Here is a 24696-nt window from a genome sequence, read left to right on the forward strand (position 1 = left end):
CCTAAAATATAACAGAATTCGAAAAATCACTATATCTTCAGGTCTGATTTGCCAACCCCCTAGTGGGCGTAGATATATAACTTTTTCACCTATCTTCATAGAATTAAAACATCAGCTTACATGCAAATTTCAGCATTCTAGGTTTATAACTTTAGGAGATACAGTTTTATCCGATTTGCCACGCCCCTAATGGGCGGAGATATATCCGCCATAGCTTGTGATCTTGGGTGATCGGCGCGGACCTACATACCAAATTTCAGCTTTCTAGCTCTTCAACAAACATGATTTCTGGTATATCGGAAAATGCATTTTCCGATTTGCCACGCCCCTAGTGGGCGGATCGGGAAAATTTTAACACTTTATAAATCGGAGATATACACGAGTATGTGCTCCAAATTTCAAGTCTCTAGCTTCAATAGCGCCGAAATAGATTGCGTTCATACGGACAGACGGACGGACGGACAGACGGACAGACGGACGGACAGCAAGACGGACATTGCACAAAACCAATATACTCATTTCACTTTCGTGAATGAGTCTAACAAGTAAGAAGACTCTAGTCGAGACTGCTCGAATAGGAGATACCCTGAACCCTCTAACCTGATATTCACACAAACATACACACGCACGTATTAGAACGCGCTCTGCTAACAGCGCAGTAGGCAGTGACTGCGCTTGGGCTGCGCTGCAGTGAGGGCAACATTATAAGAATTTAAAAAGTTTTTCTCCCTGTTACATACATTTCAACAAAACTATTATACCCTGATTTCCCATTGAAAATGGGTTTAGGGTATAAAAAGGGTCAAACTACAAATAAGTTGACAAATTTTAAAAAGTACATCTCAACGCTGGCAACCAGAAAACAAAAGAGAGCAGCATATTACGACAAAAGCAGGATGGCACAAGCTAACCCACAAATGCTATCGCAGCAATTATATGAGCAGTTGATCAACAAGGAGCAGCAACTAGAGGAGCTACATCAAGCTTACGTCACGCTTCAAGGAAACGTCAATGCGGCTCAGAAGGAACGATTGTTTCAAGACATCAATTATTTGGCAACGTTCACGGGAACAGGTGATATATCAATTAACTCTTTTTTCAGCAGCGTGGAGTACCTTCTCCAAGGAGTGGAGGACTCTGGACTAAGGCGAGAGGCCACTAGGACAACAAGACAATCCAAGGACAGGCGAAGGATGTAATTATCAATATACCGGAACCAGACAACTGACAGCTAATCAAGTCAACGCTAAAGCTGAGGTATCGACCGGACACGGAACCCCATCAAATTTACCGTAAAATTTAGGAGTTAAAAGTAGGCACAGTAAGCGAACTTGTAGCAGAACTACAAAATATTAAGTATAAAACAGACGAATTAGGAGTTTACCATCAAAACGATAATTTTATAGCTAAAGAACTCACTTAAGGCACTTTACTTGATAAAATATACGAAGAACGAAATTTAAATGAGATTCTAAAAATAATGATGTTACGTAGATACGAAAATAGTTGTATTAGATTTCAATATAAGAAAAGTAACCCCAATAGGTATAAAGCTGAGGCTGAGTCTAGCAAGAAAAATCATAACTACAACAAGTAAGAAAGCTCTAGTCGAGACTGCTCGACTACGAGATCCCCTGAACCCTTGGAGCAATAGATATTTCAATAATTTTTCGCGTCTTTCAGCTTACAGAAGAAACACGCACACACACACACACAAACACAGGCACGTACGCACACACAGGCACACATACACACACACGCATACAGACACACATACACACACACACGCATACACACACAAACGCATACACACACACATACACACACACATACACAAACACATACACACACATACACAAACATTTACATTCATATACACACACAAGCATAAACACGCATGGGCGGCAGTGAGCGCTTACTATGAGAACTTAATTGTTTAATAACTTTTTTTGTGGACGTACGATCTTCATGAAACTTTTAGATTATGATTATAACATGGATATGCATGTAATTGCCAAAGCACAAGTCTCTAGTATTTGAAATACGCTTTTTACAAAAGTGAGGGTGAGGGGGTGAATTTCAGGGTGGGGGGTAAATTTTAACAAAAACCGAAATTGTATAAATTGCATATAAGCATACATTAAAAATTTGGAGACTCTAGCAATAAAGGTGTAGAAGATATAATTTTATAACTGGTTTTCGATAAGGTTTTTTATCGATAAAAAAAGATCGGGATGAGTTATCGAATTTTAATGATAAACTTGATATGCGCGCTGTAATTACGGACATTTTAAAAAAAATTTGAAGTCTCTAGCTCTTATATCTTCTGAAATCGACGCGTTCATACATACGGACAGACGGACAGACGGACAGACAGACGGACAGGGCCAAATCAACTCAGCTCGTCATCCTGATCAAGAATATATATACTTTGTGGGGTCTGCCACGCCTCCTTCTCCCTGTTACATACATTTCAACAAAACCATTATACACTGATTTCCCATTGAAAATGGGTTCAGGGTATAAAAACTAAATATTCCCCCACTAATTGAAGTTAATGGGAAAACTGAATGCAGGGGCATTTATGATCCTGGATCAAATGTCACACTTATAAATTCTAATTTAGTGAAGATTAAACATTTGTCAAAAGATAACTATAAAAGTACAATAAAGCAATTAGTGGCAGGGGTAAGACTGATAGCTTGATAGCATTAAATGAAAGAATACTCGGTACGGAAGATAGAATCAATGCGTATGTATACAACAATATAGATTTCAATTATGATTTGATCCTCGGATTAGACACTATAAAAAGATTTGGATTGACCCACGACTTAGATTTAATCATCCATTTACATAAAGAAGTAAAATCGAATGAAATTAATAAAAATAAGTTGAAAGATATAAAAATTACTAATAGTAATAATAATAACAAGAGTCAAAATAAAAAGAAATTATGATTGGAAATGCATTTGCTAAAATTCAAGTAAATTTCAATGAAGGCATTAATGTAAATGATTTCAATATTAATATTAATCATTTAAATAGTGACCAAAGAAGGAAAATAAATTCCTTGTTAAATAATTATAAACATATTTTTGCCATAGATAAGTATGATGTCGGCAAAGTAAGGAACTACGAAGCGTTTATAGACCTACATATGGAAAAATACTGTTACAAAAGACCTTACAGATGTTCGTTAGAAGATAAAGTTGAAATCGAAAAGCAAGTGGCTCAAATTTTGAAACATAACCTAATTGAGGAATCCTATAGTTCATTTGCAGCACCAGTCACATTGGCTTATAAAAGGGATGAAGGGAAGAAGAGTAGACTATGTATTGATTTGAGAGATTTAAATAAACTAATAGTACCTCAATCATAACCATTCCCTTTAATTGAAGATTTAATGGTTAAGACAGTTGATTGTAAATTTTTCACAACGCTGCACATAAACTCAGCCTTCTGGTCCATACCATTGAGAATTCAAGATAGGCCAAGGACTGGATTTGTGACACAAGAAGGTCATTATCAATGAACATGCCTCCCTTTTGGATTAAAAACTTCTCCTGCAACATTTCAAAGAATTCTGGTGAATATAATTAGAAAGTACAACTTATCAAATTTTGTTTTAAACTACATAGATGATATTATGATATTCTCAAAGACGTTCGATGAACACTTAATTCACTTGAGACAATTGTTAGATGCTATAGTAAAGGAAGGATTCCGGTTAAAGTTAACAAAATGCAATTTTGCGGCAAGTTCAGTCAGATATTTGGGTCATTTTATCGCAGAGAATTTGGTGACTCCTCTAAAAGATAATTTAAAACAAGTAAGAAAGCTCTAGTCGAGACTACTCGACTACGAGATCCCCTGAACCCTTGGAGTAATAGCTATTTCAATAATTTTTCGCGACTTTCAGCTTACACAAGAAACACGCACACACATACATACACACATACACACACACATACATACACAAACAATTACATACATATACACACACAAGCATATACACGCATGGGCTGCAGTGAGCGCTTACTATGAGAACTTAATTGCTTAATAACTTTTTTTATGGACGTACGATCTGCATGAAACTTTCAGATTATGATTATAACTTGGATATGCATGTAATTGCCAAAGCACAAGTCTAGTATTTGAAATACGCTTTTTACAAAAGTGAGGGTGAGGGGGTGAATTTAAGGGTGGGGGGTTAATTTTAACAAAAACCGAAATTGTATAAATTGCATATAAGCATACATTAAAAATTTGGAGACTCTAGCAATAAAGGTGTAGAAGATATAATTTTATAACTGGTTTTCGATACGGTTTTTTATCGATAAAAAAAGATCGGGATGAGTTATCGATTTTTAATGATAAACTTGATATGCGCGCTGTAATTACGGACATTTAAAAAAAAAATTTGAAGTCTCTAGCTCTTATATCTTCCGAAATCGACGCGTTCATACATACGGACAGACGGACAGACGGACAGAGGGACGGACGGACAGACGGACAGACAGACGGACAGGGCCAAATCAACTCAGCTCGTCGCCCTGATCAAGAATATATATACTTTGTGGGGTCTGCCACGCCTCCTTCTGCCTGTTACATACATTTCAACAAAACCATTATACCCTGATTTCCCATTGAAAATGGGTTCAGGGTATAATCAATAATAGACTTTCCTTTACTACAAAATAAGAAAAACATACGACAGTTCTTAGGTAAAGTTAATTTTTATGGGAAATACATTCCTAACGTCTCAATTTTGCTCGATCACCTACACAACTTGCTCAGAAAAGATGTAAGGTTTGTTTGGTCAACTGATTGTGAAATAGCCTTCCGACGATTATTCAGGCAGGTAACCATCCGAATATTCATGGATCTCTTCTAGGCCTAGAGACTGTTTTCGGTTGGGCTCACTTCCACGAACTTCATTGGTTTCCTCCTTTACAACTCAAGTTTCCGTTCCGGGTGACACGAAACTTGAGATTCCGACAACCTTGTTATCTCCTGTAACTCTTCTCTACGACGAAGGTGAGGGTCGGTTTCAATAAGTGCCTGAATTATATTCTTTATTCAGGCCCAACAATCCAACCAAACCCCGGTGCTCCTTGTGCTGTCCAACTAACTTCCATGTTGTGTTCTGACGAGCAAGCAATTCACCCTCATTCAACTCATTCGATCTTTTAGATAAAGATGCCGTCATCAGAAAATAGCAAGCCTCCCGGTACCAATTCCTTCCAGTGCGGCGTGTGCACTGTTTTCGGAAATGCCAGCGTTTTCTGGGCCTTCCTGAGGAGAAACTGATACGTGCGGTACTTATACATAAGTACTATACGAACTGCTTGGCTCACGAGCACTCCGGGCAATCCTGCCGCAGCAAGGGACGTTGCAAAACGTGTGGCCAGGATCATCACATGCTCCTGCATCTCCAGGGATCAGTATGTCAATCCGCATCGACTCCCAAAGAGGTGGTCACAGCGCCGCTGACGGCCTTGATCCGGTCACCAAAAGGGAGGGGGGGGGGGGGGTCATCCCATTAACAAGAATTGCTCCTCTCACAACATACCATGTTAAGGTATTAACAGAATTCTGTTAATAACATAACCCCAACACCAGTTCTCTTACTGGTTCGCGCCCCGCGCCTCCGCTCCGCTGGTCACTTGTCTCTTCTGGTATTGACACTTACATATGTACATATCTATTACACAGCACTTTTTATATACATACGAGCAACACAGCTTTCATCTACCAATAAAGATTAGAAAATATACAACCTGATCTTTTGTACTTATTGAAGACGCCACCACTCAAGTACTAGACACTTTTGCTTTGGAATATACTTACTTACATTTTAACCATATCTTACTACAAGAGAAATTATTCAACTAATAAATTCTTATAATATTTCCGACACTGCAGCGCAACCCAGCACCGCTGTCGCTGCTAACTCCGCAGTCAGCAGAGCGCGTGATATACGTGCGCGTGGATGCGTGTGTATACATTTTCTACATTAAATAAGATTGTAAACCTTTTGTGTCAACTGTAGTTCTTTGAAATGAAAAACACTGCCCCAGATAGAAACACATAACCTTACAGTTTCTAACTCTCTTTTCAGCAAAAATCAAGATAAATTACCATTAAAATATTCATCATTGGATAAAGATCGGTCACTTAAATTAGTGTTGCGAAATGAAAAATTATACAAATATCAAGTAAGTAAATAGCTCATACATTTTTCCACGAAAGTCGTTGTACACAGTTAACACAGTTAACGTAGCTTAGACATTAGGTTAATCAAAAAGTCTGCCCAATATGTTTTAATTTAATGGCTCTAGATTGCTTTACTAGATCCCTTGAACGCTGTAGAAAAGCTACATTCTGTATTTCTTATATGCGCACATACGAAAACACATGCATATATACGTACACATACGCACGCATAAGCACACTCTAGTCGCTGCGAATGCTATACTACGGGAACTTATTTGTTGAATAAATTCTCTTCTGTATTTTCCCAAACCAAAGTCTTTAATACTTGAAACAAACTTTGTTCAAATTTAGCGCCGACGAAATTCTGTAAATTGCAGCAGCAGAAAAAATCTCAACATCAGTTCTGATTTGCTAGATGGCACTGCAGCAGTGAACCTATTTTAGTTTTGCCATCACACTTTTAACAAGTATGAAAGGTCTAGTCGAGACTACAAAACTACGATATCATGATAATGGCTTTGTTAAAAGTATGTAACAGGCAGAAGGAGGCGTGGCATACCCCACAAAGTATGTATATTCTTGATCAGAGCGACGAGCTGAGTCGAGTTGGCCCTGTCCGTCTGTCGGCCCGTCCGAAATGTTTTCCTAGGTCCGTGTATATCACGCGCATATCGAATTTTTCACTTTGTATCGATAACTACTCCTTTAGAGCTAGAGCTTTCAAATTTTGAATGTAGACTTATATGATTTTATATAATTTCGATTGTTGTAATTTACCCTTCACCCTTATATCCACCCCCTCACTCACACCTTGTACAAAGCGTAATTCAAGTACTAGAGACTTGTGCTTTGGAATGTACATACATTTGAACATTATGATTATGTTCTGAAAGTTTCATTAAGATTGTACTTCTAGAAATGAAATTATTCAACAAATAAATTCTTATAATAATGCTCAGACTGCAGCGCAGCCCAAGCGCAGTCGCTGCTTACTGCGCAGTTAGCTGATCGCGTTCTAATACGTTCGTGTGTATGTATGTGTGCCGAAAAGAAATGCAGAGTGATTAGAATATCAGATTAGAGGGTGCAGGGTATCTCCTAGTCAAGTTGTCTCGACTAGGGTCTTCTTACTTGTTTGATAATCATTCCGAAAGTGAAATGAGTATATTGATTTTGTGCAATATCCGTCTTGCTGTCCGTCCGTCTGTCCGTATGAACGCAGTATTTCGGTGCTATTGTGTGTTAAATAAACATAAAGAGGCGTAAAAATTATTTTTGGGGCATCGATAGAGGAAGCTACCAGTAACTCAGCTATCCAAATTTACAGGTTCTAGCTCTTAAACTGTAGGATATATCAACTTTTGCGGTTTGCCACGCTCCCTATGGGCGGTAGCATCAATAGTGCCTGAAACAGTGTTTGAAAAGCTGACAGTCACAGCAGCAACAGTCGTAAAATTTTGTCTGGGCTGTGCTTCTGCAGCCAACAGTTTTCGCAGTTCTGTTATTGCTAGAACTGTTGCTGCGAGCATTTTCGACAGTCGCAGTCGCAGCAAAAGCGAAAAACAATTCTTGATCAGCAGCGCAGCGCTTCGAACTGCGTTCACTGGCGACAGTCGCAGTCGCAGCTAGAGCAAAAACTGTCGACTGCCGAACAGCACAGCAGTCAGCTTCCACAGTCTTTTCTTTGCTTTGTTTTGGTAAATTTTGTAACTGTAATTGCCGAAGTCACTTGCGGCATACTTTGTAGCAATGAAATAAATCGTAGGTGTAGTCTTGTATTAATGTGCATCCGAGCAACAGCAAAAATGTCGCGTAATAAACAATGTGATGTTTGGAAGTATTTTGATACCAATGAGGAAGGGGACTTTGCTACATGTAAAACATGCAAGAGCAAACTTAAGACCAATCGAATTTCAAATTTAAAAGCTCATGTTGTCAATGTACATCATTTGAAAACGGCTCCTCCTTCCGAACTGTCGGAAAACTCTTCTATTCACTCTATTCACTTAAAATTGACAGTGCTTCGAGGCTATCTCGAAACATTTTTGGAATAAGTGCGCAATTTATTAGCGAACTGGAAATAAAATCCCGTATTTAAGGGATGGTCGAACTAAAAGGTGTCGGATGTAGCACAAGCAAAAACCTCGCTATGGAAATTATTAAAATATTAACAAAATATGAAGTAAATCTAAAGCAGATAGTATCAGTTACGTCTGATAATGGCGCGAATATGCTTAAACTTTAAGCCTTAAAGCAACGAAAATATTGTCTGTTGTGTCTGAAGAAGAAATCGAAGAAAATGAAGTTTACAGTAATGATGAATACTTAAAAAAAAAATCGATCTCATAGAAGAAATGCCAGAGATGACATTGGGCAATATTCAAGTTTGTCGCTGTGCTGCTCATACTGCGCAGCTTTGCGCTCTAGATGTGACTAAATTTTCAGCCATCACAAAATACTTATTCACTTGTCGTAATTTGACGAAATATATTCGAAAACCATCTAACGGATTTCGTGAAAATTTTTAATTTAAAAAACTGAAGATGCCTAAACTGGACTGCCCAACTAGATGGGGTTCAACGTACACAATGATTGAAAATTTAAAAGCAGCAATAAGTCCGCGGATGAGAATTTCGAAATTGACGACTCCTTTTGGGAGTTCATTGATAATTACACTCTCATTTTTAATCCGCCACAAAAAACTTTTAAAATATTTCAACAGGAGCAATTACATAATGGTAATTTTTATGCGCAGTGGCTAAAGTGCAAATTATGCACTCAAAAAATTATACAAGATGCGATCCAGCCACTTACGAAACAAATTGGTGAAAAAATATTGGAATCCTTTAGAAAACGTACAAATACTTTAATGCGCAATGTTAGTTACCTGTTTCTACTTGGATCCTCGGTTTCATCATACCATTTCATCAATAGAAAGAAATGAAGCTGTAAAATATTTGAAATCTTTATGGGATCGGATAGTTGAGGTCAATCAAGGCGTTGTTGCGGGCTTTACAACTAATTCAACTTCCTATCATTCCAACGTTGACTTTTATGACATTGAAGATGAATTGTTAAATGAATATTTAACACAGGATATTGAAGTCCAGGCTAGTAGCACAACCGATGTACACGCGAAAATTGAAAATTTGCAGTTTTCCTTTGTCAGAAGTGATGCAAACATTTTACAATTTTGGAAAGAGAAGCAGCTCACTGATCCCGAGCTATATGCATTAAGCAAAGTTTGTTTTGCAATACCACCCACTCAGGTGTGTACTTGTCTACAATTTTACTTTTTAAAGTTTACTTATTAAAATTATTTTTTCCACACACATTTTCCACACTTAAACTAGTTTTAACCGATTATCGCAATAGTTTAAGTGCAGAGTCGCTGGAAAATATATGTGAAGCTCAATCCTATCTTCCTGGAAACAGCAATTGACAACCTGCCGCTCTTCCAAGAAGATGACGAATAAAAAAATAAATAATCGCCATAATGAATAAATAATTAAAATGTTGTTAATTTTCATTCATTTCGTTCATGACGCACAAAGGAAAGAAAAAACTGTGGAAGCTGTCTGCTGTGCTGTTCGGCAGTCGACAGTTTTTGCTCTAGCTGCGAAAGCAACTGTCGCCAGTGAACGCAGCTCAAAGCGCTGCGCTGCTGATCAAGAATTGTTTTGCGCGCACCTACATACCAAATTTCAGCTGTCTAGCTTTTCAACTAACATGATTTCTGGTATATCGGAAAATGCATTTTCCGATTTGCCGCGCCCCTAGTGGGCGGATCGGGAAAATTTTAACACTTTATAAATCAGAGATATACACAAGTATGTGTTCCAAATTTCAAGTCTCTAACTTCAATAGTGCCAAAATAGATTGCGTTCATACGGACATTCACTTTCGTGAATGAGTATAAAATTTATTTTGCTTATTCAGCCTAATTTGAACACTTTTAGATCAGACACTTCCGATTTGATGGATACAAATTTGTTGCAATTTACAGATTTTGGATACCACGTCCCCTTCGCCACAAATAAAAAAAAAACGTATTTTCGCATTTCAAATACACATTTTATACCCTTTGAAAGTTTCAAGAGAAGTTATTCAACTTATAATTTCTCATAATATCGTCCACACTGCAACCCATGGGCAGTCGCAGCTTACTGCGCAGTTAGCAGAGCGCGTGGGTACGTGTGGATGCATAAAAAAAAAGTGCAGAATAAGTAGAATATCAGCTTCGAGGGTTCAGGGTATCTCCTAGTCGAGCAGTTTCAACTGGAGCTTTCTTGAAATTGTGATGGAAAAACTGAAATAGGTTCACCGATGCAGCGCGTGCGTTTGTTGATTGGCCAAACATTTTATTATTTTATAACGTCGATTGACTTTAATGAAACTTTCATCATATGATCTACATATTCTAATGCATATTTGACATATTAAAAAAAAAAAATTGAAAATCATTCACAATTAGCTATTCTAGCATCTGACTTGAATTTTTTAATTGATAAAAACATATCGGGATGATTTATTGAATTTTAAAGGTAAACTCGACATCCGCGCTGTATATATCGGTCATTTAAAAAATGCTAGTCTCTAGCTCTTATATCTTTTGTAATCGACGAGTTCAAACATACGGACAGACGGATAGACAGACCGACGGACAGGGCCAAATCGACTCAGCTCGTCGTCGTGATCAAAAATATATATTGTGAGGAGCAATATTGGTATGCACGTATTAATGTATATGGACGTACGTATTTGCTGTGCGTTTATATGCATATACGTGCATATACATGTTGTTCCACGCGACGCGAGTACTGTAAGAGCGACCCTGGCGACTGGAAAGGGGTCAAGGTCCGACTGTAGTCGGCCACTTTCGCTCCTACAGATTCAGCAATGGGCTCGCGTCGCACACAGGTTGATCATCGAGGACCGTTGGCCGAGGTGCCGTTCGGGCCGGGTGAGAGTAGTGGATATTTTCACTCGCAGGGCACCAACGGTACTTCGGCCAATGGGAGGCTGCCACGCAGTTTGGCGGGAAGGTGGCGTCACCCAGATCACGTCACTTTACCGTTTTTTTGGGCACGAGCGACAGAAAGGCCCCGCTCTATAGCCGAACAGGTCCCGTTGCCACCCGAAGCAAGGCCTGTGGCTGGGCTATAAAAGGCCACCGGCGACTCCATACGGAGAGCTTAAAATCTGAGAGTTGGAGTTACGTGTAAAGAGTGTCAAAGTGAGAAGTAAAGTGAAAGTCAACGCGAGTGGCAAATCAAGACTCTCAGGACATCGTGGGAACAGCAAGGACATCGTGGGAATCCTTGCAACGAATAAAGAGGCAAGCAGGATCGTCAGCGGCCCCAACGAGGACATTGGTGCATACCAGCGGCTTAAGCGAGGCCTGCTCATCTGAGTAAGTTCACGTAGCCGTGCGCAAGAGAAGTGTTGTGAGTGAAACGAAACTAGTGTTGCACTGTGAGCGAGTGGAATAGTAGGAGAGGCGTGGATAGCTGAGCGAACCGCCAGATCCTGGCGTTTTCCGAATCGTTCCAGTGAAACTAGTGTGTTTTAGCACAACACTCCCCCAGCCGGAGTGCGTTGAACCAGCACTCAATAGGTGTATCGACTAAAGCGAATCAGCGAACCATCGTAGAACTAAGTGACGTGTAAATTTCAAACTTATTTAAGAAAATATACATTTACGCTATAAAACCTAAATCACAAGTGACTAATTAATATCGCAGAGGCTTAAACAAATAAATTTGTTGGCACGAATCCAGTCAGCTGAAACTAGACCAACTTATACTCGGGATAAGCCGAAGGTTCGTTACAACTAGCGCCCAACGTGGGGCCCTGCGATAAGAGTTTAATTAGAAATTGTGATTATGGTGCGAACGTGGGTATATAACTTGAAAAGGATGAAGTACGCGATGCGGAGGCAGTTCGGCGAGTGGGTTGAGAGGAATGATGGAAGCATGTCTTATTCATTGAGGATCGCCAAGCTGGGTCGACTGCATGGACGCCGTGCCTCACTCAGGGATGAGGCAACGACCGCCGTCACGGGGGACGATCTGGAGGCAGAGCTTGCGCATGTGGCGAGGCTTTGTGTGCCCTCCATCTGGTTGACGACGTCAAACGCCGGAGGCAAATGGTAGATGAGAGCTTCAAGGTCTACATGGTTGAGATGCAGGCTCTCATGCGGCCTCTGCGCTATGGAGCAGACCGCGAAATGAAACTCATAACAACAGCCTGCCCGATCTGCGTGCCTACGCATGGATGATGAGGCGAAGCCTTCGTCTGCGCCGAGGACAGGCGCATCAGAACCAAGGACGCACATCCCAAATCCAACCAGGGCTTGTCGAATGTGTGGCCAAGAGGGGCATCGCGCTTTTACGTGCCGCAACAAGGCGCTGGATTTCTGCTGGCAGTGCGGGCGCATTGGAGTTCGAACGGTTGCCTGTTGCCAGCAGCGGCCTGGGGAATCAGCAAACCCAAATCCCGTTGCTGATTTTGCCAGGAGTGATCGACGATCTGGTGCAAGGCTGGGATTTCTTGGCCAGCATGGGCACCACACTGGAACGTGGCGGCTTGACACTGAGGATCGAGCCGAGAATCCCACAGTCGAGCGGACAGTCAGAGGAGAAGCTGTCCGTGGCTGTGGCCAGCGTGGAGGCGGACCCAGAGACGCCAGTGGAGGCGAACATGGAGCAGCCAACGCCAATGCACGAGGGCCCAGAGGTGGACCCTTTTCTTAGGCATGAGCTGGAGAAGTTCCAGCATGTGAAAGGCACCACCAGGATCACGGAGCACCGGATCAGGATGCAGGACAACAGGCCCATTAAACAGCGCTACTTCCCTAAAAATCCAAAAATGCAGGCGGAGATCAAACTGCAGGTGGATGAGCTGTTGGCCAAAAGTTGCATCGAGCCTTCGAAGAGCCCACATAGCGCGTCAATTGTGTGTGGATTTTCGACAGCTGAGCAGCAGATCCAATAAAAATGCATACCCTTTGCCGCGTGTGCATCACATTTTGAATCAGCTGCGAGAGGCGCGCTACATCAGCAGCCTGGATTTGAAGGATGGGTATTGGCAGATACCTAGGGAGACGGCCAGCAGACCACTGACGGCATTCATGGTGCCAGGAATGGGGCTTTATCACTGGAAAGTGATGCCGTTTGGACTCCATTCTGCGCCGACAACGTTTCAGCGAGCACTGGACCAAGTTATCGGCACAGAAATGATGCCCCATGCCTTTGCCTACCTGGACGACATCATCGTCATCGGTCCAACGCGACGAATGCGGGCAGCCAACTTGAAAATCAACATCGACAAGTGTGATTTTTTCAAGAAGGAGCTAAAGTATCTGGGTCACAAAGTCACGGAGGATGGCATTTGCACGGATCCAGAGAAAGTGGCCGCTATTGCCGAGCTGAAGCCACCCACAAACGTAAAAGAGTTACGTCAATACGTGGGCGTGGCTTCATGGTACCGCTGCTTCGTGCCAGATTTTGCAGCCACAGTGCATCCGTTAAATGCACTATTCAAAAAGGGCACGAAGTGGGAGTGGAGGAGGAGCGGCAAAGAGTGTTAGAGACGGTAAAGGCCAAATTGACGGAGATGGTGCCGCTGCGGAGTGCGAAAAGCGCGGCTCTCCAAAAGACATTTCGAGAGCGGATCATGGCGCGGTTCGGAACGCCAAAGGTGCTCATTACTGACAATGGCACCCAATTCACCAGTCGGGCATTCAAGGTGTTTCTGGAGGAGCTATGGGTGCGTCACCAGCTCACAGCACCATACACGCCTCAAGAGAATCCCACTGAGAGGGCCAACAGAACAGTGAAGACGATGATTGCGCAGCTCACTGGAGGTGACCAGAGATGCTGGGACGACGCATTATCGGAGTTGACGTTGGCGGTCAACAGCCACGTGTCAGCATCCACAGGGTATTCGGCCGCCTTCATCACGCAAGGAAGAGAGCCAAGGCTGCCCAAATCGCTGTTCGACGCGCAAACAATCGGCACAGGCCAGGAGGCACAGAGCCTAGTCGAGAGAGCCAGCAAGATGCGCGAAGTGTTTGAGATCGTGCGTCGGAACCTGGAGAGAGCTGGACAGGATCAGGCGCGGCATTACAACCTACGGAGGCGGCAGTGGAAGCCGGCCGTAGGTGACAAGGTGTGGGCAAAGGAACGTCACTTGTCTAATGCCGCAGAGGGATTCGCAGCAAAACTGGCGCCACGCTATGGAGGCCCATATATAGTGGCCAGTTTTGTGTCCCCAGTCATCTGCCGGATCGGGTCGGAAATGGAGAAGCGGACCAGGACGGCGCATGTGGCGGATCTCAAGCCGTGGAGAGGAAACACGGGTGAGCAATAGAGCTGTTTTGTTTTTTTTCTCCAAAAAAAAAGGGAGTGAATACACAGCGAAGTGTATTGCTTCTAATTTAAAAACAAGTAAGAAAGCTCTAGTCGAGACTACTCGACTACGAGATCCCCTGAACCCTTGGAGTAATACACGCACACACACACAGTCATACATACACACACATACATACACACACACACACAATCATTTACATACATATACACACACAAGCATAAACACGCATGGGCTGCAGTGTGCGCTTACTATGAGAACTTAATTGTTTAATTACTTTTTCTGCGGAAATACGATCTTCATGAAACTTTCAGATTATGATTATAACATGAATATACATGTATTTGCCAAAGCACAGGTCTCTAGTATGTGAAATACGTTTTTTACAAAAGTGAGAGTGAGGGGGTGGACATAGAGGTGGGGGATAAATTTTAAATTCAAACCGAAATTGCATAAATTGCGTATAAGCATATATTAAAAATTTGGAGACTCTAGCAGTAAAGATGTAGAAGATATAATTTTTTAACTGGTTTTCGATAAGGTTTATTATCGATAAAAAATATCGGGATGAGTTATCGATTTTTAATGATAAACTTGATATCTGCGCTGTAATTCCGGACATTTTAACAAAAATTTTCAAATTTTGTCTATCTTTTATTTCTTCTGAAATCGATGCGTTCATACATACGGACAGACAGACGGACAGGGCCTATAGTCGGCCTCTTTCGCTCCTACAGATACAGCAATGGGCTCGCGTCGTACACCCGTCGATCATAGAGGACCGTTAGTCGAGATGCCGTTCGGGCCGGGTGAGAGTAGTGGACACTTTCACTCGCAGTTTTGTCTGATGACGCTCTCTTATTAAGCTATTCTATTTTAGCAACTAGCTGGTCAAGCAGAGCAGTGGTGCGGGTGCTAAAGGCGACGCAAGTAATGTTAGAGTAGGGAGGGTTCGAACCTCTACTATGTTATTTATTATTTTTTTTATACCCTGAACCCATTTTCAATGGGAAATCAGGGTATAATGGTTTTGTTGAAATATATGTAACAGGCAGAAGGAGGCGTGGCAGACCCCACAAAGTATATATATTTTTGATCAGGGCGACGAGCTGAGTTTATTTGGCCTTGTCCGTCTGTCCGTATGTATGAACGCGTCGATTTCAGAAGATATAAGAGCTAGACTTCAAATTTTTTTACAAATGTCCGTAATTACAGCGCGGATATCGAGTTTATCATTAAAAATCGATAACTCATCCCGATCTTTTTTATCGATAAAAACCCTTATCGAAAACCAGTTATAAAATTATATCTTCTACACCTTTATTGCTAGAGTCTCCAAATTTGTAATGTATGCTTATATGCAATTTATACAATTTCGGTTTTTGTTACTGTCCTTCCAAAAGGGGTCTGGTCCTTCGATGGGCCAGTGTATAATATATTTATAAAAAAAATGTAGACAGCAACTTGCGGTCTCTCTGAAGTGAATATGAAGTGCTGGCACCGGTGTTCAATTTTGTACTGATTTATTAAATTTAACATCAACGCAAGCGCAGCATGCACAGTAGAGAGCGCACCTATGCGCATCTAACCGCGAGCAGCGAGAGAGCGATCTTTTGGAGAGCGACACTCCCGTGCTAGCGCGTACAACAACAACTTCTCTGTACAGTGGTTCAGCTTCAATTACTTAACCTATACAATTTCGATAATAATTCAATTTCTTAATATATATATATAATATATAATATAATATAATAATTCAGAGGGCAAATATCCAAATGCCTTAACAGTTACTTTTGTAAAAAGCGTATTTCAAATACTAGAGACTTGTGCTTTGGCAATTACATCCATATTCATGTTATAATCATAATCTGAAAGTTTCATGAAGATCGTATGTCGTATAAAAAAAGTTATTAAACAATTAAGTTCTCATAGTAAGCGCACACTGCAGCCCATTCGTGTTTATGCGTGGGTGCTTGTGTGTGTATGTGTTTGTGTATGTGTGTGTATGTGTTTGTGTAAGTGTATGTATGTGTTTGTGTATGTGGGTGTGTATGTGAGTGTGTGTATGCGTTTGTGTGTGTGTGTGCGTGTTTCTTGTGTAAGCTGAAAGACGCGAAAAATGATTGAAATATCTATTACTCCAAGGGTTCAGGGGATCTCGTAGTCGAGTAGTCTCGACTAGAGCTTTCTTACTTGTTAGATATTGGAATGCTTTTTCACACTCCGTTGTCCATTCAAATAGGATATTCTTTTTACATAATCTTGTTATGTGCCGTGAATGTTCGGCGAAGTTTTGTATAATGAATGAATCTTCTTGCGCTGTTTGCGTCCGTAGGGACAGGACGTCAAATTTTTTGTCATCTGGTAAGATTCCTTTATCTGTGCATCTATGACCTAGGAATGTCACCTCGTGCATGAAAAATGAACATTTTCCTGGATGTAGTTTCAGATTATGTTTTCTGCAATCATTAAAAACATCTGTTAAGTTTTTAATCATATGTTGTTCAGAACAACCAATAACGATTAAATCATTCATGTAAAGGAAAGCTTGTGTGGTCTCTAGACCTGAGAATGCTATTGTCATCATTCTCTGAAAAGAATTAGGCGCTATTTTTAAACCAAATGGTAATGGTATAAAGCGATACGAACCATTGTTTGTCGAAAAATATGTTATATCTCTTGAGTTTTCCTCAAGTTCAATTTGATGGAAGCCTGACATTATATCGAGGCATGAAAAATATTTTGCTCGACCCAATTGATCAAGAATATCGTCAATTCTGGGGAGTGGAAATTTATCGGACAACAATTTTTTATTTATTTGGCGATAGTCAATTACTAATCGCCATTTTTTTTCTTCAGTGCCCGGAAGGGCCTTTTTGGGAACTAATAAAAGTGGGCTATTATAGGATGAAACAGACGGCTCAACAATATTTTGCTCAATAAACTTTCCAACTTGGCGCTGGATTTCTTCTATTTGGCTATGCGGACATCGATAATTTTTCACGTATACTGTTTCATCGTCTTTAAGTCGCAATTTTTGTTTATAAAAGTTGTTTATTGTGATTGGTTCGGTTTCATGTCCGAAAACATCAAATTTGCATGCAAATTTTCTCAAGTTTTTTTTTAAATAAAGGTGGAAAATTCTTTAATTTGTTAACTACGGACTCTGTTCTATTATCTTTGGACTTTAAACTACATTGTAGTTCGAAAGTGATTCAAATTTCAATTTATCTATGTTTACTATTTGGTATGTACTGGTTGTATTTAAGATTAGGACAAAAGCATTCTGGGCTGTTGTAATTGTATTTGCAACATAGACACCCGGTTGATTTCCTGATTGGGAATTAAAATATTTTCTTCGACTGAAGATAATTCTACTTTGCGTATCACCTGGGATCTGGCTGGTAGAAGGGTTGAGTTAGTACCAGAATTAAATGTTATTGGAACATAAATGGGATACGTAAGGTTTTGTGGTCTAATTATAAACCAATCTTCTGAGCTATTATCATCTAATCTACAATTAAATCTTTTAATGAAGTCTAGTCCTATTATTCCATCGCATGGGATTGCGAAGTCTGAAAGAAGTATGTGAAACTTGTATGGAATAATAAATTTGTCTGTTTGTAGTTCAATTGAGGCTAGTCCCTTGGAATTTATTATTCCTTCTCCTATGCCTCGAATGTCTATGATTCTGTTGGTTTGGATGTCATGAAAAACATCCGAATTTTCTTTTATAATTGAGATATCCGCACCTGTGTCAATCAAAAATGTTACTTTTTTATTTGTTGCAACATTTTTAAATGACACGAAGTTATTGAGACTTAAATTGACGGTAAATATTGTTTTATTTAACTTTGAAAATCTGGAGGCGTTTGGGAGTTTCCCGAAGCTTCCTTGACAATTCTTACGCTATTGTTGTGACCTCTTGTCGAGTTGCCACGGCCTCTTGAGTTGCCTCTATATCGGCCCTGTCCTCTACTATATGTGTTGTTAGATTGGTAACCATTATTGTGGTTATTACTAGAGGTGGGCACAGGCCGGGTTTTTATCGGGTACCCGTGGGCACCCGCGGTTACCCGTGGGTATGGGCTAAAAATCGAGTTTCGGGTTGGGCGCGGGCGGGTGCGGGTTATGTCGCTCAACCCGTTTTACCCGAAAAAATCATATTTTGGAGACCGTCAAAAGCATGATGGTTGAAATTTACGATATGCAAAATGATTCAATTGAGGACGCGAGAATTGAAAACTCTCCGACAAATTGGAATCATGAATTTCTAGAGTTTTTTGATAAAAAAAAAAGAAAAAAAGAAAACTTGACGAATCTGCAAGTGACTTAGAAATTGATAAATACTATGCCACACGCTATAATTCAAACTTGTCAATCTTAGATTTTAGGGAGGAGCCAACGGACCTTAAATTGTGGCAGATTATATTTTATGTATTCCGGTAAGCTGTGCAACAAGCGAGCGAGTATTCACCTCTTCTGGAAAATTTTAAATGAAAGGCGAACAAGGCTATCAAGCGCAAATCTTGATATGCTCCTTTTTATACCCTGAACCCATTTTCAATGGGAAATCAGGGTAAAATGGTTTTGTTGAAATGTATGTAACAGGCAGAAGGAGGCGTGGCAGACCCCCCAAAGTATATATATTCTTGATCAGGATGACGAGCTGAATTGATTTGGCCCTGTCCGTCCGTCTGTCTGTCTGTCCGTATGTTTGAACGCGTCGATCTCAGAAGCTATAAGAGCTAGAGACTTCAAATTTTTTTTTAAATGTCCGTATTTACAGCGCGGAAATCAAGTTTATCACTATCATAATCAAATCAATAACTCATCCCGATCTTTTTTAGTCGGTTAAAAACCTTATTGAAAACCATTTATAAAATTATATCTTCTACACCTTTTTTGCTAGAAACTCCAAATTTTTAATATATGCCTATATGCAATTTATGCAATTTCGGTTTTTGTTAAAATTAACCCCCACCTCTATATCCACCCCCTCACCCTCACATTTGTAAGAGGCGTATTTCAAATACTAGACTTGTGCTTTGGCAAATACATGCATATCCATGTTATAATCATAATTTGAAAGTTTCATCAAGATCGTACGTCCACAAAAAAAGTTATTAAACAATTAAGTTCTCATAGTAAGCGCACACTGCAGCCTATGCGTGTTTTGCTTGTGTTTGTGTATGCAAATGTTTGTGTATGTGTGTGTGTATATGTGCGTGCGTACGTGCGTGTGTATGTATGCCTATGTGTGTGTGTGTGTGCGTGTGTGTTTTTTGTGTAAGTAGAAAGACGCGATTGATTGAAATAGTTATTGCTCGAAGGGTTCAGGGGATCTCGTAGTCGAGCAGTCTCGACTAGAGCTTTCTTACTTGTTTCTTCTGTAAATAATGTATATTTTAAGAGTTAAATTGTTGTTATTTTTAATAATTTTAAAAAATTTGTTGTCATTTTTGAGAATTAAATTTTTTTGTTAGTGTTTCGGGCGGGTTGGGTGCGTTTATAAAAAATTATTTTGCTTTCGGGTACGGATAAAATTTTGTACTTTTGACCGTGGGCGGATCGGGCTGGGCGCAAAAAAGTCGGCCCGTGCCCACCTCTAGTTATTACCTCGACTGTGGTAATTCCCACGGTTACCCCTGTTGTTCTGTCTCTGGTAATACAGGACAGCATTTGACTACCCTGTTGCCTCAATGCAACTGTTGACAAATTTGCATACGGCTTCGTTAATGTTATTAAACGTTCCCGCCTGCATGATAAGTTTTACCTTATCTATAGAGCAGTTTTGGGTCATGGCTTTTACAGCTAGGGTCGTACTATATCTGTTTGCCAGTTCACATGTTAAGCCATCGCTTATATACGCACCCTCGAGAGCCTTTGCCAAAGTAGCCACCTCTTGAGTGTACTGATTGGCTGTCTTGCTCCTTTGCTGTAGGTTAAAGATTTTTGCAGATATTACCTCAACAGATTCTCCTTTAACTGACTCATTACTTATCAAATTACGTGCGTGACCCTTGAAACTACGTAGATTTTCAGCTTTTCCATCGAACTCTGGCATGAGCGATGAAGCTAACTTTAAGAAATCTACGACAGTTTGGGCCATTGTGTCTTGCGATATTATTATATCAATTTCAGACACATGGAAAGTAGCGGGCGCATTAAGAATATTCGGTACGAATATAACTATTTTGTGCCTTTCCGAGATGTATAAAAGGTTTTCCCTCAGCCTTTTAAGTACATCAGTCACTTGAGTGTGGTGCAGTTGCGTAAGTCTTGGTGTGTTATCACAAACTATCTGACGAATTTTGTTATAAATTTCAACCAAATTTTGCACATGTTTTATTTTAGTTTGAATTGTTATCGAGGCGTTTTTATTGAGGCACTTAAACGATTTTAATGTATGCTTATATGCAATTTGTACAATTTCGATTTTTGTTAAAATTTACCCCCGCCCCCCCCCCCCCCCCCCACCCTTAAATTCATCCCCTCACCGTCACTTTTGTAAAAAGCGTATTTCAAATACTAGAGACTTGTGTTTTGGCAATTACATGCATATCCATGTTATAATCAAAATCTGAAAGTTTCATGAAGATCGTACGTCCACAAAAAAAGTTATTAAGCAATTAAGTTCTCTTAGTAAGCGCTCACTGCCGCCCATGCGTGTATATGCTTGTATGTGTATATGTATTAAATTGTTTGTGTATGTGTGTGTGTGTGTGTGTGTGTGTGTGTTTTGGCGTGTTTCTTGTGTAAGCTGAAAGACGCGAAAAATTATTGAAATAGCTATTACTCCAAGGGTTCAGGGGATCTCGTAGTCGAGTAGTCTCGACTAGAGCTTTCGTACTTGTTTTTATGCCCTGAACCCATTGAAAATGGGAAATCAGGGTATAATGGTTTTGTTGAAATGTATGTAACAGGCAGAAGGAGGCGTGGCAGACCCCACAAAGTATATATATTTTTGATCAGGGCGACGAGCTGAGTTTATTTGGCCCTGTTCGTCTGTCCGTATGTATGAACGCGTCGATTTCAGAAGATATAACAGCTAGAGACTTCAAATTTTTTTAAATGTCCGTAATAACAGCGCGCATATCAAGTTTATCATTAAAAATCGATAACTCATCCCGATCTTTTTTAAACAACCTTATCGAAAACCAGTTATAAAATTATATCTTCTACACCTTTATTGCTAGAGTCTCCAAATTTTTAATGTATGCTTATATGCAATTTATACAATTTCGGTTTTTGTCAAAATTAACCCCCTACCTCTAAATTCACCCCCTCACCCTCACTTTCGTAAAAAGCATATTTCAAATACTAGAGACTTGTGCTTTAGCAATTACATGCATATTCACGTTATAACCATAATCTGAAAGTTTCATGAAGATCGTACGTCCACAAAAAAAGTTATTAAGCAATTAAATTCTCATAGTAAGCGCTCACTGCCGCCCATGCGTGTTTATGCTTGTGTGTATGTGTATGTAAATGTTTGTGTATGTGTGTGTGTGTGTGTGTGTGTGTGTGTATGTGTGTGTATGTATGTGTATGTATGTGTATGTTTGCCTGTGTGTGCGTGCGTGAGTACGTGTGTGTGTGTGTGCGTGTTTCTTGTGTAAGCTGAAAGACGCGAAAAATTATTGAAATAGCTATTACGCCAAGGGTTCAGGGGATCTCGTAGTCGAGTAGTCTCGACTAGAGCTTTCTTACTTGTTTAGGTTGGGGTTTGTTGATTTCTGCTCTATCTGCCAGACTTTCAATATTTTTACTAACGTTAATCTTATCTGAGCTGGCAGATTTGCTTTCTTTCATTCTTTTTTCTTCGGAGTCGGAAAATTCGATCTCCGCTTGAAATTTTACTGACGTATCCCAACTTAGTTGATGGGATCCGTACAGTATTTTATGCAGTTCGGCCTTACGTTTTTTATACCCTGAACCCATTGAAAATGGGAAATCAGGGTATAATGGTTTTGTGAAAAAGTATGTAACGGGGAGAAGGAGGCGTGGCAGACCCCACAAAGTGTATATACTCTTGATCAGCGCGACGAGCTGAGTCGATATAGCCCTGTCCGTCTTTCCGTCCGTCCGTCCGTCCGTCCGTATGAGTGCGTCGATCTCAGAAGTTATAAGAGCTAGAGAGCTGAAATTTGGCATGCATACTCGTGTGTACCATACGCAGTACGAGTTTGCTTTATTTTTTCGATAATTCATCCGATAACTTTTTTATCGGGAATAATCGAAAAATTGATTTTGTTTTTTTAGCCTAATTTGAACACTTTTAGACCTGGAGTCCTTAAATTTGCGTTGTATATAAAGTTAATCGATACAAAGATTTTGTAATTTACAGATTTTGGATACCACGCCCCCTTCTCCCCCAATTTGTAAAAAACGCATTTCAAATACTAGAGACTTGTGCTTTGGAATGTACACCCATATTCATCATATGATTACACTCTGAAAGTTTCATTAAGATCTTATGTCTACAAAAGAAATTATTCAACAAATAAATTCTCAAAGTATTGCTCACACTGCAGCGCAGCCCAAGCGCAGTCGCTGCTTACTGCGCAGTTAGCAGAGCGCAGGCTTATGCGTGCGTGTGGATGCATGTGTATGTATGTGTGCATAAAAATGCAGAATGATTAGAAAATCAGCGTAGAGGGTTCAGGGTATCTCCTAGTCGAGCAGTCTCGACTAGAGCCTTCTTACTTGTTTATTCTATGTAAGACTCCACTGCGCCTGGTTTTTTTTTTTTTTTTCATTTTTCATAATTTGAATTTGGGAATGATTTGCATTTGAAATGAAATTGCTTTGTATATATACACTCATGGTCAAATTAATAGGTGTGAAATTTTTTTTTTTTTAATGGAAATAACTAAAAAATTCAACTTATATTAAATAATAGACACATCATAGAATAACAACAACAAACAAGTAAGAAAGCTCTAGTCGAGACTGCTCGACTACGAGATCCCCTGAACCCTTGGAGTGTTAGCTATTTCAAACATTTTTCGCGTCTTTCAGCTTACACAAGAAACACGAACACGCACACACACACACGCACACGCACGTACGCACACACAGGCATACATACACACACACGCATGCAGACACAAACGCATACACACACTCACATACACACACACATACACACACATACACAAACACATACCCACACAAGCACCCACGCATAAACACGCATGGGCTGCAGTGTGCGCTTACTATGAGAACTTAATTGCTTAATAACTTTTTTTGTGGACGTACGATCTTCATGAAACTTTCAGATTATGATCATAACATAGATATGCATGTAATTGCCAAAACACAAGTCTCTAGTATTTGAAATACGCTTTTTACAAAAGTGACGGTGAGGGGGTGAATTTAAGGGTGGGGGGTTAATTTTAACAAAAACCGAAATTGTATAAATTGCATATAAGCATACATTAAAAATTTTGAGACTCTAGCAATAAAGGTGTAGAAGATATAATTTTATAACTGGGTTTCGATAAGGTTTTTTATCGATAAAAAAAGATCGGGATGAGTTATCGATTTTTAATGATAAACTTGATATGCGCGCTGTAATTACGGACATTTTAATAAAAATTTGAAGTCTCTAGCTCTTATATCTTCTGAAATCGACGCGTTCATACATACGGACAGACGGACGGACGGACAGACGGACAGACAGACGGACAGGGCCAAATCAACTCAGCTCGTCGCCCTGATCAAGAATATATATACTTTGTGGGGTCTGCCACGCCTCCTTCTGCCTGTTACATACATTTCAACAAAACCATTATACCCTGATTTCCCATTTTCAATGGGTTCAATGGGTTAATCTATGCTTATATGCAATTTATACAATTTCGGTTTTTGTTAAAATTAACCCCCACCTCTATATCCACCCCCTCACCCTCACATCTGTAAAAGGCGTATTTCAAATACTAGAGACTTCTGCTTTGGCAATTACATGCATATCCATACTTTAATCATAATCTGAAAGTTTCATGAAGATCGTATGTCCACAAAAAAGTTATTAAGCAAATTAAGTTCTCATAGTAAGCGCTCACTGCCGCCCTTGCGTGTTTATGCTTGTGTGTGTAT

At 40.1% G+C, this 24696-nt stretch overlaps 1 protein-coding gene and 1 pseudogene across 2 annotated transcripts in view; both read left to right on the top strand.

Moving 5' to 3' along the window:
* Positions 1-24696, top strand: part of ppk29 (pickpocket 29) — a 344359-nt gene that overhangs the window by 141019 nt on the left and 178644 nt on the right. For both annotated transcript variants that reach the window (XM_089469773.1, XM_089469772.1), the window contains one exon: positions 6125-6221. In XM_089469773.1, the coding sequence (XP_089325899.1) occupies positions 6125-6221 (97 nt within the window). The remainder of the gene's footprint in view (positions 1-6124; positions 6222-24696) is intronic.
* On the top strand, positions 718-2040 carry LOC149268900 (uncharacterized; annotated as a pseudogene).

This window comes from Drosophila arizonae, chromosome 5 (assembly GCF_054131065.1).
Source record: "Drosophila arizonae isolate 15081-1271.41 chromosome 5, UAZ_ARI_1.0, whole genome shotgun sequence".
NCBI classification, from domain to species: Eukaryota; Metazoa; Arthropoda; class Insecta; order Diptera; family Drosophilidae; genus Drosophila; species Drosophila arizonae.